Source organism: Dothidotthia symphoricarpi (assembly GCF_010015815.1).
Source record: "Dothidotthia symphoricarpi CBS 119687 unplaced genomic scaffold P153scaffold_36, whole genome shotgun sequence".
NCBI lineage: Eukaryota > Fungi > Ascomycota > Dothideomycetes > Pleosporales > Dothidotthiaceae > Dothidotthia > Dothidotthia symphoricarpi.
This window is the reverse complement of record NW_022985043.1, coordinates 36362-50357: the sequence shown is the minus strand read 5'-3', so window position 1 is coordinate 50357 and position 13996 is coordinate 36362. Positions and strand designations below refer to the sequence as shown.

Below are 13996 nucleotides of genomic sequence, written 5' to 3'. Positions count from 1 at the left end.
AAGAAGCTTTTTCTATTAAAGTATCTTTCTATTTAGTTAATAAAGATATTAAATACGTTAGTATTAACCTAGTAGATAAAGATAATACTATTAGCTATCTTTTTAAACTTACTAAATAGTGTACCTTAAAAGAAGCCTAAATAGTACTTAAGAAGCTTTTTCTATTAAAGTATCTTTCTATTTAGAAGCTAGGAGTATATCTACTATAAGGTAGGACTAATATTTAACAGAGATATAATATGCTAAAAAGGAAAGTATTAGTATATTCTTTAATAGCTTCTTCTTATATATCTATCTAATAAAGAGGTTAAATATATTAGTATTAACTTTACTAATAGGAAGAATACTCTTTATTACTACTTTATACTTCCTAAAGAGTATATTATAATAGAGTTCTAAATAGTAACAGAGAAGCTTTTTATAAAGGGTATATCTCTTCTTTTAGCTCTAGCTATAATAAGAATAGTACTTAACTTAGTAATTATACTTATTCTACTTTAGCTCTAACTATAATAAGAATAGTACTTAACTTAGTAGTTATAATTACTTTACTAGTAATAAACTTTAAAGGTAATAAGTTAAAAGAAGAGTTTAAATAGTATTAAAGAAGCTTCTTATAAAGGGTATATCTCTTTTCTATTAAATAAAAGTATATTTGTTTATATAGTAAGTTAAAATACTTATTATTAAAATACTAATAGTAATAAATATAGGCTTTAACTAGATCTTTAGTATCTCTTAACTACCTAGTAAAGTATTCTAGAATATTAATAGTAATATTAAGAGTTACTACCTAATTAAGCTTAAGATAGTAGTAGTACTTAGAGTTTTACCTAATAATAAAGACTCTGTATAGTATAAAAATACCTTTATTAATATACTTACTAAGCTGTAATAGTTAAGAAATATACTATTTATAGTGTAATTTAATATATAATAGTTATAAACGTCTTTATATACTTATTATAAAATAGGGTATAAATTTACCTACCTATTTAATAATAAACTATAGTTATTTTATACTAAGTTTATATAAATTTACCTTACATTTTACACTGTATTGCAGTGTAAAACGTAGTCTTTCTTCTATGTTTTTTACCCGACAAAGCTGCGGGGTAAATTACCTGATTTTGTACCTTAGTGAGATTAATCTTGTTGCGTAGTTTCCTTTCTGCTCTATGTGTAGCGTCGCTGATTTCTATAATGTTGTGCGTGTTGTCAACCTTGTCCACATATTCGGTAAAGTCTTTGCCGTCTATAATGGTTGTCGGAGTGGACTGCGTCGAGGATGGTGAGAAGTGACTTGAACCTGCACTTGCTCCAACCAGTGGGCATCTGTTTGCTTTTTAACCCACCGACACATGCACACATGCTTTTGCCATCTCTCTTGACTCGAGTCATATCTACCTAGAGAAAGTGCCGACCGGCATTTGCTCGTGGCGGCTTGGCCACTAAACTCAACCTGGATCTCTCACCCCGCATTCCCCAGAAATCGACAGTCACGATGCTTCCCCATCGAAATCTTTAGGTGTTACCCCGTCCTTGGCAATGCAGGTAAGCGAACCTGGGGAAATCCGGAAATCCGGCAGATAAGATTTGTAGAGATCATCCTATCAGAACCACTGAACAGCTTCTATCGAGGCGTTGTCATTACGGAAGCATGCAACAGGAGAATAAAGTTCAGCGCCTACAACTTGCAACATCCGTTCCAACAAGTTAGTCCTCGAACGCTTGACCCATGTCGAGTCCTGGAAGGCGAAGGGCGCGGAATTTGTTGCGCAGCCCAAGAAGTGTCGTCCGTTATTGTTCACCATGTCAGCTATCACTTGGCTGATCGCGCGTTGATTTCACTAAAGTTTCCAAAGTTATTTTTGGTATCACCAAATCATCGCCATGATAGCGTCCGCTCGTCGAGATCATGTGTGGAACTGTCAGGCCTGCTGGTACCTACCAAGTTGTTCTCACCAAGAATCAGGACACTCAAAGATACTATTGTCTAGGAGGTAGCTGACCTTCTGGTTCTTTCCAACGACGACACCCTAATCTCAGCAGCAAAGCCTCACAAACATCTAATTTCTCATTGTTTTGTTGTCTGTGAACGTTTCCATGTTCCGTCTCCGCAGTCTGTATTCTCCTTACCAAGGTTTTGCCATCTTTTGATCCGCTTCGTGTTAGTTTCTTGAATGGTCTCTGATATTTTCTAGCTCAAGCCTGCTCACATCCTTTCGAAATACCCATTATTTTATCATCTGAGTGTTGTTCAGATCCATATATTTACTGGACAATCCAGCAAAGTATCGATTCTAAGCTATTGGGGCGTTATCAGACCTCCGTAAACGTGTAACCTCCCTAATCATTCGCTTCCTCGCAACTCGCATAAGCAAGATCATGCCACTGAAGAATTGGAATACCGTCACCGCTCCACACAAACCATCCTCTTTCTTTTCTTTCCAAAACACACAACCTTATCGCCATCTTCTACTACATTATCACAGTATACATGTCCCTCACAGTCCGTCTGCTTACACATCCACCTCGCTAGGTCACCACCCTTTTCTAGAACATAGCAACCCTCATCGCATCTCTTCGTACCATTCTGTACGTGCACGCACCTCATCTCCAGGGGAAACCAGCCACACTTGATTTTGACGGTTTTCCTCTTCATGCCATTAAGGTGATAGAGCTCAAAACAGTCGTAGTTCGGGTTTCGAGGATCATCGTCACGTGGACGTATGCTGAAGTGAGTGCTGTTGTAATCTCTACAGGAGACTGGTGTGCGGGTAAAGAACTTGGGCAGCCATCGTGGTGGTGGACGTGGGGGGCATAGAACGGTGAGTGTGTAGACAGTAGTGCTGGGTTCGGTCTCGCCTAGCGGGTCGAAAAAGGGTGGTAGACGCATGGTTTGTTTTCGACGCGATCCGGTATCGCTGAGATATGGTGAGGTTCTGTTGGTAGAATTTTCTGGCGGGTGGGAATCAGGGAAAGAAACTATTTGGGACCGCGCGTAGCATGATGCTCAAAAGCGGTGTGTGTCGGCACTCAACGAAAGCAAGGGACTTGGGTTTCCACCTGGGCAGTGGAAGGGCTGTGAAAGACAAACGAGGTGTTGTGCAAGACAAGTGTCTTTGTACAAACAGACAACAAAGACGTCATGTGGGTACAAGGCATGATGCATGAAGCGTGTAAGTGGAGACATGGCTTTCACCGAATGGAATTCTAACTATACCGAGACGAGCGAGACTGAATTAATGCAGCCGCAGTCGCATCTTGAATACCAACAAGGATGCTAGTGTAGATATTTTATCTTACCAACTGCCTCCCCATCACTACCCATTCATTTCGAACAACGTTACGACAGACCAGAAAGTCGAGAACACGATGGAAGTCGAGCTGGGTGGAAATAAATCCATTGATTATTGTAAGCCACATTTAAATGGCACAAAGCCTCTCTAACACCGTTCACTGCATCTACAGTGACATTTCAAGCACCTCAGTATCACGGGAAAGAACGTATTAGATGTAGACAGCGGTTGATTCCCTCAAATCAAACTAGAGCTTTGTCATACAACCCAACTACCAACACTCTATAAACGCTCCAATCCCACTTGAAAAATTACCCCATCTCTGCCTCGCTACTTCCCACCTACCTCCCCCCTAACCTTCCTAGTACCACTCTAAGCGCCATGCGGTACAAATACCCAGCCTATACATGTCCAAATCGCGTCCATAAAGACCAAACCACACGTAGGATACTTACCCATGTCCTGCCAGGCAGTCTGTTTGAAGAGCGAATGGGCCAGACAGCGTTTGTGAAACACGTGCGCGCATGAATCCATCTTGACCGTGCCGCGGATCAGGTTGATGGACTTTGGCTTGGTGTAGTATGGCGCGTCGGCGTCGGCATTGCAGATGGTGCATGTGCTGTGTGTGGAGGCGAAATGGTTGGGCGGTGGGGCGGTTATGTGGTAGGTGATGCAGGCTTTGAGGGTATGAGAGAGTGTCATTTATGGGCATGGGATTATCAGAGGAGAGATTGTGGGAGTTGGAGGACATCTGATGGATTGGGAGATTGCTCGTTATCACCATACATCGTGGCCTATCGTGAGCGAATGATCCTGAATAGTATGCAGAAGGGAATCAAATCAATACAACAACCCGCTCGAAATATATATAGAAGTAGTCTGAACGGCAGCCTCACAAAGCCAACCCAACCCCACACCTCCCATAAAAATCTCATATATCGCCCAGATACTCTCGTCCCGTCCCCTTAAATGCCCCATGGAAACCAAAGCTCATCGGCCCTTGCATCTCCGCTCTACCCTTCTCGAACAGATCTCTCGCATCCAACACGAGCAAGTAGCTCTTCTCCACGTAACCATCTAATACGACCGTCAGTAAGACACCATCGTCTTCCTCCTTTCCCTCTGGGTCAGCAATGAAAATCGGCTCCCCGGGCGTATGTCCCTCAGTCTCCCAGAAGATACTAGTCTGGGTGACGTTATCGAACTTGGCAATACCATCCATGAAAGAGGATTTCAGACGGTCGGTACACCCGTAAGAGTACCGGTGGCGGTGCGTGAGATAGAGAGGGTTGATCGTGGGAAGTTCGAGCGAAAGCGCCTTTGGAGCCTGGAAGACGAGTTGCGCTTTGCGGGGTGGACAGAACTTGTCTTTGCCCGCGTTATGGATATCTGGGAGTCTGAATTGTGTTTGCATGGGCAAGCAGGAGAGGCGTCTTGTGCCCGTGAATTCTGGACTCGCGGTCGAGGAGAGCAGGTTGTCGTAGTAGAAGCGGTGGAGTGTGTCGGTGTTTTCGAACATGCTGAGCTCGGCGATGATGTCGGTCTGCGAGGGGTCGGTGGATGATGGCTCTTCCCACGCGTTGACACTGTGGAAGCAGAAGAAGGGATCGCTTTCGTAGCGTGCGATGAGGCCTCTGTCGCCAGTGCGATCGATGACGTACCAGACTGCTTTGGAGCTGGGATCCAAAGGACTGATAGCATCCACGATATTTTTGTTGTAGAGAACCGAGATACCACCCCATTTTATATGGCTGTTCCAGATGCATAGAATGACGTGGTTCCCAGTGAGGAAGATGGAGTGTATGTACGCTGGTGTGTCGGTGAAGGTGGCGAGGATTTTGGTCTTGCCCGTGGAAGCTGACGTCCGGAAGACGCGGTAGGTACTCTTGTATCCGAACTCGAGATTGAAATTGAAAATGTCGCCCGTGAGAGGGTCAGACTTTGCGTGCGCAGCAGAGAGAGGACCTTTCAAGTCTGGATGGAGCAGTACCTGAGTTGCGATGCCCCGGGGCTCCAGCGTCTCGGGATCTATTCTTTTTACCATGAGAGTGTCCGTCTTGACGTGCAATGTCTCAATACCATTGGTGTGTCCGCTGATCATTGGCTTCTCAGTATCCCTCTGGTAGCCACCGCCCGGCATGTTCATCGAAAGTGTCACACCAACATTGTATGTATCACGCTTAGCATGGAATACACTCATAACTTTCTTGAAGAAGCTCTCGCAAGGGTCACGCTTGGAAGCAAACGTGATGCTGTCGACTCTGCCTGTCGTGCGGACAAGCTCGAGGTACTCGTCAACGTTGCGTCGGGAACGGTAATTGACCTGAGCAGGGCCAGCCTGGTCCGGGAAGTCAATCTGGAAGCGATGAACGCTGGAGAAGCCGTCGAACCAATGATTTGCTGCCCATATTTTCCCATCATCTGTCTCCGCTTTGTAACCCAGGGGCCCAGTTCTGAAGAGAACCCCAGCAGCGTAGTATGGGATATTGCCTTTGACTGCGAGCGCAACGGGCAAGTGTTCCTCGTAGCAAGTGTCGAAACCAGAGTCGTTTGGCCAGTACTCCATAGTGACTGTTGACTTGGTGGAACTGTATAAGACAAAGAGATAGCAGAGACTAAAAGTGACGAGAGTCCACCGAGCGCAGGTCGAGTGGAGTCTACAAGAAGCCGGGAAGTGTAAACGAGGATGATATTAGTATATAATCATCATCATAGGATGTTAGTGAAGCCATAATAGCTCGAACACCGACTCTGATATACACCAAGACAACGGACGTAACACCAGCCAAGGAGACATCATTGCTCCGTCGCGAAGTCATGTTTACCCGTTCGAAAGGGTCTAAACTAGACTTTCATGACGGAAAGACGGCAGCCCTTCACGTGTGATCGCTACCCCATGTCATATTTATAAGGCGTGTAACACGAGCCGACGTCTCCGTGATGACTTAGTGGTGGTAATATCGGTACGCACGGGTAGACTATGTTTCCGTTTTACGGCCGCAAGGTCTTCACCTCTTGTTTGTTCGCCCGTGAATGGCCATGCAACCATCAAAATGGTACAATTCGCAAGCCTTACTCTAAAACTTTCCGAAGTCGTACATACGTTCGTCTGGCTCGTGCGATGTTGGCCTCGGCATGGTGAGTCTTTGGCATCTCAAGTCTTGTCAGCTTAACAAGTGGCTTGCACGCATGCGGTCAATTTAGGCGACTTTTCATCACCAATGCCTGTCCTCTCAGCACTCCAAGCCCTGAACAAGATAAAACGTTCTCGCTTATCGATGCAACGTCGTGGAAATTGTCGCGAACAGCTGACGGTAGATGTGGACTACTAAGTGAAGCGAAATGCCGAATCGAGCTGACATGGAGTACTGACGAATGAACGTAGATGAAGACTGCTGTTCAGTCATGAAATTGTGTTTTGAAGTCGAGAAAGAGAAAGATACGCAGCTAGGTTTCGAGGCTCATTATGACGCTAGAGCCGATCCATCTAGTGCGATGTTTTCTCAGCCCTACGCCGCGCATTGCATCACCAAATCCGCAATCCAACACCAACACCACAAAAGCTCATTTAGCACCAAAGCATTTCATTCCACTTTATCTCGACACCCCAATCCTCCACTTTCTAAAATTCTACATTCAACCATCTTCTCAAAAGCATCTTCATACACCACACCAACAAGTACTTTCAACCCCGCGCCAAAATGGGTGCCCTCCTCACCCTCCCAATCACCCTCCTAAACCTCCTGCTTCCCTTCACAAAACCCGGGACCCCCATTCTACAAGATCTCATCCACACCACCGTCCTCTGCGGAACCCTCTACTATGCGCCCCAAATCGCAGAATGGTACAACACACGACAAGCCCCGCCCACAAACGAAGGACCGCAGGATGCGCGAGGCATAGAGGAAATAAACCACGATGAGCCACCCTTAGACGAGCATCCCGACGCGGACATGGTAGAAAACGGAGCAGGAGACGCCGGGGGAGGAATAGACGCGCACGAGCGCCGACCCCCCGCACCACACGTTGAAGACTTCGCCGAGCCCCTCCCGAACCAGCTCTTCAATGGCAACAACAACGACAACGACGATGAAAACGACGACGACGCCCTCCCCGGCCCCGCAGACCAACGCCCCCGCCCCACACCAGCCAACCGTCCCATCGGCGCCAAAAAAGCAAAGTCCCTCGCCCGCAAAGACCAGCGACGCGCTTACCACGAGTTCCACAGACAAGAGGCCGAGCTACGCCGCCTGCAAGACGCCGAAGGCGCTATGGAGCGCGACTTGGCGCTCTCTGCGGAAAAGACACGGCGCGCTAGAATCGAAGCCGAGATCGCGGAGCGCGAGCGCACGGAGCGGGAGCGGCGGAAGGAAGACGAGCGGCGCGAGGTGGAGGAGGAGAGTGCGCGGCGGGAGCGCGTTGTGCGGCTTGTGAGGGAGCGTGTGGGGGAGGGGGGATGCGTGGATCTTGTTGATGTGGCGTGGGGGGAGGGCAAGGATCGCGTGTGGGTTGAGAGACTTGTTAGGGCTAGTGGGCTGTTGGGGCAGTTGTCGAGGGATGGGGGACATGCGTTGATCACGGGGGAAGGATGGTTGGTTCGGTTGGATGGCGAGGTTATGAGGCGCGCGTATGCTGATGCGGAGGCTTTTGGCAAGGGGAATGAAGGGAGGGTTGGTTTGGCTGAGTTCGGGGGCGTGTTGGAGAGAGCTATTTTGGCGCGGGCAGGGGCTTGATCATGTGGGTTGAGAAAGAAGGTTATGTGTAATTGGTGTGGACTCAGCGTGTATGACGATACCCACATGGGCTGCTTCTTGAAGAAAAAGTAGACATCTATAAGCTGCATGACGAAGCTCGTCCTCTGCAAATAGACATAATCGTGGTCCGTTGTCGGACGCTATGTTGATGATTTTAATGCAAATGATCTTTAGAAACCAGATATGAGAAAGCAAACAAATACGTAGAATGTAATGGTATTCATATCATTGATCGACTTCACGTCTCCTGCTTTGGGCGGGATACTTCGAGGCCTCATCTCGCCCAAGGCATAAACAGCCTACAGCCAGACTGGCCTGGAGACGACGTCCTCTTTCGCAACTACGGACACGACGTCTCCTCACGAACAGCACAACAAGCGAACAGATTGTATCGAATTGTCCATTTTGTCATGCAACCATGAAGTCGGTGTTTATTCGCCTAGAAGACCCTTGCCATGCACGCATAAGATCCTCCATCCGTATCCGTCCAGTAGAGACCAGACCCCGATTCGAAAAAACTCCTCCGAGACACCAAGTACCACCAGCACACTTCCTTATCGGTTGGACTTGGCGACACGCTCCAGCTCGTCCTTCTTCTTGATCGCGTACGAGTTGCTGCTTCCCTTGGCAGCGTTGATCAGCTCCTCAGCCAAGCACTCGGCAATGCTCTTGACGTTTCGGAACGAGGCCTCGCGGGCACCGATGGTGAGGAGCGCGATAGCCTGGTTGACACGGCGGAGGGGAGACACATCGACGGCCTGGCGACGGACGGTACCGGCGCTTCCGATACGGGTGGAGTCTTCGCGGGGTCCGCAGTTGACGATGGCGTCGACGGCGACCTGGATGGGGTTCTGGTCGGTCATGATGTGGACCTGGGGCGAGTTAGTCAGAGTCCCACAGAGCTTCTTTGCGCGCCATGTTCAAATTGAGGCTTCGCGCTGCGGGTGCCAGGTGTGGTGGACGTACGATCTCGAAAGCGTGGGCAACAATGCGCACAGCCATCAGCTTCTTTCCGTTGTTGCGGCCGTTCATCATGAGCGAGTTGGTGAGACGCTCAATGATGGGGCACTGCGCCTTCCTGAATCGCTTGACAGCATATCGGCCGGCGGAGTGTGAGATGTAGACGGGCGAGCGGATCTGGATGTAGTCGCTGGTGGCCAGTTAGCCCAAGTCCTCAATGCGCATTCCCAGTCCCCCAACAGCGACCGGTTCCTTCAAAGAGCGTGCGGGCGGGAGTCGATGGGCAACGTACGTCAGGGAGATGTCGCGGACCTCGACCTCCTCGTATGACCACTGCAAAAGGTCAGAACGGTGTGCATGCCCAGGTGCGTGACGCGCTTGCCTTGTTGAACAGCTTGATGCTGCCAATCTCCTCGGTGACCTCCTTGGGGAGCACGGCGTAGCCGGAAGGGCTCTCGACCTCGATTTCGCCGTCAGACATGATTGCGGTTGGTGTTGTAGGAGAGAGAGGGAGGGGCGTGAGGTCGTTGTTGTCGCTACAGTCGAAAGTTGGAGATGGAATTGGAATCAATTTCCAGTGTGGCTCGCTTGTTGGCCAATGGGGCTGGGTGGGTCCAGGTCATGGTCTTGGCACACGAACTCGATAGCCTACACTACATCTCACACGAACACGCGATACAACGTTTTGGGAAAGCCTTTTTCCTAAATCACCCTGTCTATATGTCTCACAATGAATGCACGGGTATCAAATCAATCATTTTACCTTGTAGCTGTCAATGTTTGCACTCTCAAAGCTATTCATGCCATAACGCATGAAAGCAAGACGTGATCGCAGCACAGATGTAGATTGGCATAAATCATCAATTAAAATACTCATAAACCAGAAATACCAGGGTCAACCGTGGGTGGGATATATCCAAATTGCTCCTGCCCAGAAAGAACCAGCCTCGTAAACCTTTTCAACGCCTTAAACAAGAAACGCGACAAGAACTCCAAGCAATGCCGCCGTGATCGTAGCGAAACTCCACCATATCAAATCGAGTTTTTGAGTCGACCATCACTCATGATCTTCGTACCCGGGAAACTGGTGCGCTGATGTCTCTGCGATCCTTGACACCATCTACCATCTGCTTCAACGGCGTTCCCTGACCCGCGGCCAAGCTCCTAGCACGACCCCGTCGCTGGCGAATGGCCTCAAGTGCGGCTTCTCTATCGATAGGTTGATTCATCGACAGCTCTTTGAGAACTGGTGTGGCCGCATCTACAGCTGCGTGAGCTACAGTCGAAGGCGTCATGGGACCTCTGCCTGGTTTGAAAGCAGGCGTAGCTGGCGAAAATTTGATGGGAACAGTCTTGACTGGTTTTCGATTCTCACGATAGGCTGGTGTGGCAGGTTCGTGCATGTAGTGTGGAGGTTCCATGTTCTCCTCGTCGCTGTCAATAACGGTATCCTCGTGGACGGAGATGTCTGCAAGCTTGTTCTCTTTGCGACTCTCTGGCAGTTCTACAGGAGCAGACATTCGTGAAGAGGTTCTTGCCGTGGATGTGGCGGCGTTGTGCGAGTCTGACGTCCATGTTGGTGATAGGGTAGTCATTTCAGTTGTGTCAGAAAAGTCCTGCAGAGGTGGGCTGATCTTCTTTGGAGATGGGACGGAGCGAAAGGTGCCTGTTGTAGGGGAAAAGGCAATCGATGTGTCAGCGTCGTCGGCCTGCGCATGAACCAAGACGGTATTGTCGTAAGCTCGCTCGCTCGGGTCTGCGTCTTGCTCGGTCTGGTGTAGTTCTTCTGCGGGTGGTGTGAACGGACGCTCGCTCTCAGCAGGCTCTTGCTTGGTTATCACGCCCTCCATCGAATCTTCTCCATGGTTGCTCGGTGGAGGCGTCAAAACGGGAATGGACAACTTGATGCGCTGCATCTCAGAGTTGAAGCTGTCATCATGGACATACTCAGTGCCCTTGGTGTCGGCAATACGGCAGGAGCAGCAGCGGAACTGGCACTCCATTTTCATGAAGTCGATTTGGTCCTGGGCGCGCTCTCGCAGACGTCGTTCAGCCACCAGTTCCTGCTGGATGAAGCTAAGGTCGACAGCCCCCTTCTTTGGCGACACATTTTCCTTGTTGTCATCGTCGCGCTGCACGTTACGTGGCTTCCTTGGAGAGCGCACTGGTGGGTCAAACTCGTCGTCCTCGTCGTCATTTGGCGTTGGTAGCGCGATGCGACCTTCAGCAGCAACGCGCATGACCTCCTCTTCCTTCAGGCTTGTCTTCAAAGCGTCACGCTCTCCCTCGACTAACCGTAGCTTTTCCTGAAGTGTGTCAATCTCATCGCCAAGGCGTGCCTCTACACCCTTGAGTTCGACATCCATATCGTAGGCCTGTTTCTGGTATTTGGCCGCTTTATCTGATTCAAATCTTGCATCAGACTCAGCCCGCTGAATCTTCTTCTCCAAGCCCTGCTGATGCATTCGCATCGATGGCACCAACATTGTGGCGTTCAGGGCCTTTGTCTCTGCGTCCTTGGTTCGTTGTTTATATTCCCGGCACTTGGCATGGAGGGACTGACAGCGCGACTCGGACTCTTTCTGTTGCTGCTGTTAATACTCGACAGCATATAGATGAATACAGATCAACATACCAATTTCGCCGCATCCTGCTTCCAGATATTCTCACGCTCCTTAAACGTCTGCTCCCACTTCTTCACATTAGCCCTGTGTGCCTTGAATTCTTTTTCAAACTGCTCGCGGGAGACAGCCACCTCATTGGCCTCTTGCAGCTTCTTGGTATCAGCCCGCAGCTCCTCAATGCGCACGTCGCGCCGGCTCATAGCCAAGCCGTGCTCCTTCTGCATCTTGGCCATCTCCTTCTCCATGACGCTGAGCTTGTCCACCCATCTGGCTTTTTCCTTTTCGAGTGCTGCCTTGTACCGGTCGCGAGCCTCGCGTGGGTCCTTAACCTCGAGCGTCTCGAACATGGTTGCCAGCCCTTGCACCGACACATCCGAGTCGTTCCGGCGATGTGACCGCAGCGGCGAGCCTGAGCGCAATGCTGGAAGCGAGGGCGACGAGGGCGTGGGATCGCCGTACTGTGTTCGTGTGCCGGTGATGCGCTCGGGGCTGGCGGGGAATATGGGCATGCCTGGCGACATGGCCAGCTTGGAGGGTGTGGGTGGGTCCATGGGGCCCGCGTTTTCCTTGAGTCTCGCCAGTTTCACGGTTGTGTCGAAAAAATATGATGTATTGGAGTATTTCTGTTCGTTGGAGGTGGTATGAAAGCAGGGTTGCTGTTGCTGTGTGTGGTGTTGAGGCAGCTACGGCTGATGTGCTATGAACTGGGATCAACGTAAACAAACTTAAGCGACGCACCTTCCATCGCAACCCGCACAGACCAACTTCCACATTCACAACTAATATCATGCACGAGAAATCATGAAACCTCCAATCATTTCTTTTTCTTGTCCAGCTCATAGTTTCCAGCATGTAAACGATCTTTCTGAGTACTATAGTCGTAAAACAACTCGATGAACTGATATTTGCAAGCTCCACGCACACGCCTGGCGATTTAGAAAGCCAGATATCTTGAACGCCTTCTCAACATGCAGACGAAGTGTCCGGGCAATGGAGCCAACGTGTGAGCAAGGACTGATTCTCTATATGTACTGATATGTCGACCAATCTGCAGGTTTCTGGTGTGCCTCTTTTGTCAATTGGAATATCGAGAATGAAACTACGTTCTTCTTAGCAGGCAACGGAAGAAAATTACAGGAAAAAAAACTTACAAATAGCTTAAGCTAGGTATATGCTAGCAACACTCAAGGTACACACGTTCTACACAAATCTTGTGGGTAGTTGCCTAGCTGTTCAAAGGATTCGTTGCACCCTGATTCCTGGTGACCCAATTAACTAGGAGTCAGGACTCTTGCAATCGTGCTTACCTCGAAGATTTTTCCATATGCGCTCCGACGTGCCCCAGGCTATCTACGATTGGAATTCTCAATAGCTTTTTGAATGCTTTTTAAAATAGCTATGCTCTTTTCCATTTTCTTCTTGAACCCCGATGGACCTTCGGCCATTGTAAAAGCGATTACTGTGGAGACAACGGCGGTCGCGGTATGGAAAGCGATTGGATTATGGACGAATTAATGAACTACGATTAACATACTATGGAGAACTAGGAATTGGACTAGTTTCTGCACCAGCGACATGGTGGTAGAGTAGCGAGTGGCTGCTGTAATGAAACGAGAAGTTCCTGTTGTAAAATGCTCAGTAGTGTGATAATGATTAGTGAGTAAGATAAATGACGAAGGGAGAGAGATCTTTATATCGTAAAACGCCGCTTCGTATGATGGTATGCTCTTGCAAACGAACCAACTGCCGCCACATACCACCGCCTGCAAGCAGGTCTCTTACGCTACGAAGAAGAAGACAAAAGCGCTGTTAGTGCATCGCTGTGTGCACAAGATGCTGGAAGATACCTTGCCCAAACCTCAAGTTGCGGAAGGACTGTGTCAGAGGGGACCTGTTTGGGGTTGTTTCATGTGTTTTGCGGTTGCAAGATATCAAGGAGCATCGCAGTATTATGAACCTTACACTTTTTGGCCTCCATCACGAGTCTTCGAGAAAATGATGACTTCGCAAAGAGCACCATGGTCAGCTACGACATGTAGTCCTTGTATTTAACTCATCATGAAGTCGACGAGATCTAGGTACTCATTGGCCGCGTGAGTACATTTCCATTCCGTATATCGTATGCAAATTCCTCTGTGTCTCATCTGCCTTTCGCTTTCCCTGACTCATCTCAAATTCTCCACATGGTTCACCTCCACACTTTTCTCCCAGCCGTCCAAATCATCACTTCATCCATCCCATTACCCGGCACCCGCAAAATTGTATTGATTAAACATACGAGTCCAAACAACAAGAGCTCAAGCGTTGCAAGAAGAAGAAAATGAAAACTCAACGCTTGCCGCCGACGTTCAGAAAG

General features: G+C 48.8%; 6 protein-coding genes across 6 annotated transcripts; 1 reads left to right on the top strand and 5 right to left on the bottom strand.

The window, feature by feature from the left end:
• Positions 1 to 2443: 2443 nt before the first annotated feature.
• Positions 2444 to 2884, bottom strand: P153DRAFT_255933 (uncharacterized protein; the record flags this gene model as incomplete). Its single annotated transcript, XM_033662775.1, has 1 exon — positions 2444 to 2884. A coding segment is annotated over one exon (441 nt), but the record flags the coding sequence as incomplete, so codon positions are not given.
• A 790-nt stretch (positions 2885 to 3674) lies between these two features.
• On the bottom strand, positions 3675 to 4004 carry P153DRAFT_391679 (uncharacterized protein; the record flags this gene model as incomplete). Its single annotated transcript, XM_033671086.1, has 2 exons — positions 3675 to 3703; positions 3758 to 4004. The coding sequence occupies 2 exons, from the start codon at positions 4002 to 4004 to the stop codon at positions 3675 to 3677; spliced, it is 276 nt and encodes a 91-aa protein (XP_033517748.1).
• A 229-nt stretch (positions 4005 to 4233) lies between these two features.
• Positions 4234 to 5868, bottom strand: P153DRAFT_304378 (beta carotene dioxygenase; the record flags this gene model as incomplete). Its single annotated transcript, XM_033664565.1, has 1 exon — positions 4234 to 5868. One exon carries the CDS (start codon positions 5866 to 5868, stop codon positions 4234 to 4236), a length of 1635 nt encoding a protein of 544 aa, XP_033517747.1.
• A 1135-nt stretch (positions 5869 to 7003) lies between these two features.
• On the top strand, positions 7004 to 8035 carry P153DRAFT_304376 (uncharacterized protein; the record flags this gene model as incomplete). The annotated part of the gene is made up of 1 exon (XM_033664564.1): positions 7004 to 8035. The coding sequence occupies one exon, from the start codon at positions 7004 to 7006 to the stop codon at positions 8033 to 8035; it is 1032 nt and encodes a 343-aa protein (XP_033517746.1).
• A 260-nt stretch (positions 8036 to 8295) lies between these two features.
• On the bottom strand, positions 8296 to 9542 carry P153DRAFT_371743 (40S ribosomal protein S5). Its single transcript, XM_033669336.1, has 4 exons — positions 9399 to 9542; positions 9309 to 9349; positions 9023 to 9206; positions 8296 to 8928 (listed from the first exon to the last, which is right to left on the bottom strand). The coding sequence occupies exons 1-4, from the start codon at positions 9495 to 9497 to the stop codon at positions 8611 to 8613; spliced, it is 642 nt and encodes a 213-aa protein (XP_033517745.1). The 5' UTR covers positions 9498 to 9542; the 3' UTR covers positions 8296 to 8610.
• Positions 9543 to 9846: 304 nt separating this feature from the next.
• Positions 9847 to 12320, bottom strand: P153DRAFT_328517 (uncharacterized protein). Its single transcript, XM_033665356.1, has 2 exons — positions 11652 to 12320; positions 9847 to 11598 (listed from the first exon to the last, which is right to left on the bottom strand). Exons 1-2 carry the CDS (start codon positions 12189 to 12191, stop codon positions 10078 to 10080), a joined length of 2061 nt encoding a protein of 686 aa, XP_033517744.1. The 5' UTR covers positions 12192 to 12320; the 3' UTR covers positions 9847 to 10077.
• Positions 12321 to 13996: the final 1676 nt, after the last annotated feature.

What these genes read in the sequence shown, in the direction of transcription:
- P153DRAFT_371743 (XM_033669336.1), bottom strand. Translation starts at nt 9,497, where the DNA reads ATGTCTGACGGCGAAATCGAGGTCGAGAGCCCTTCCGGCTACGCCGTG. An exon ending in GCATCAAGCTGTTCAACAAG is followed by an intron (nt 9,350 to 9,398) that starts GCAAGCGCGTCA and finishes GACCTTTTGCAG; the next exon opens with TGGTCATACGAGGAGGTCGA. An exon ending in GTCCGCGACATCTCCCTGAC is followed by an intron (nt 9,207 to 9,308) that starts GTACGTTGCCCA and finishes ACTGGCCACCAG; the next exon opens with CGACTACATCCAGATCCGCT.
- P153DRAFT_328517 (XM_033665356.1), bottom strand. Translation starts at nt 12,191, where the DNA reads ATGGACCCACCCACACCCTCCAAGCTGGCCATGTCGCCAGGCATGCCC. An exon ending in AGCAGGATGCGGCGAAATTG is followed by an intron (nt 11,599 to 11,651) that starts GTATGTTGATCT and finishes CAGCAGCAACAG; the next exon opens with AAAGAGTCCGAGTCGCGCTG.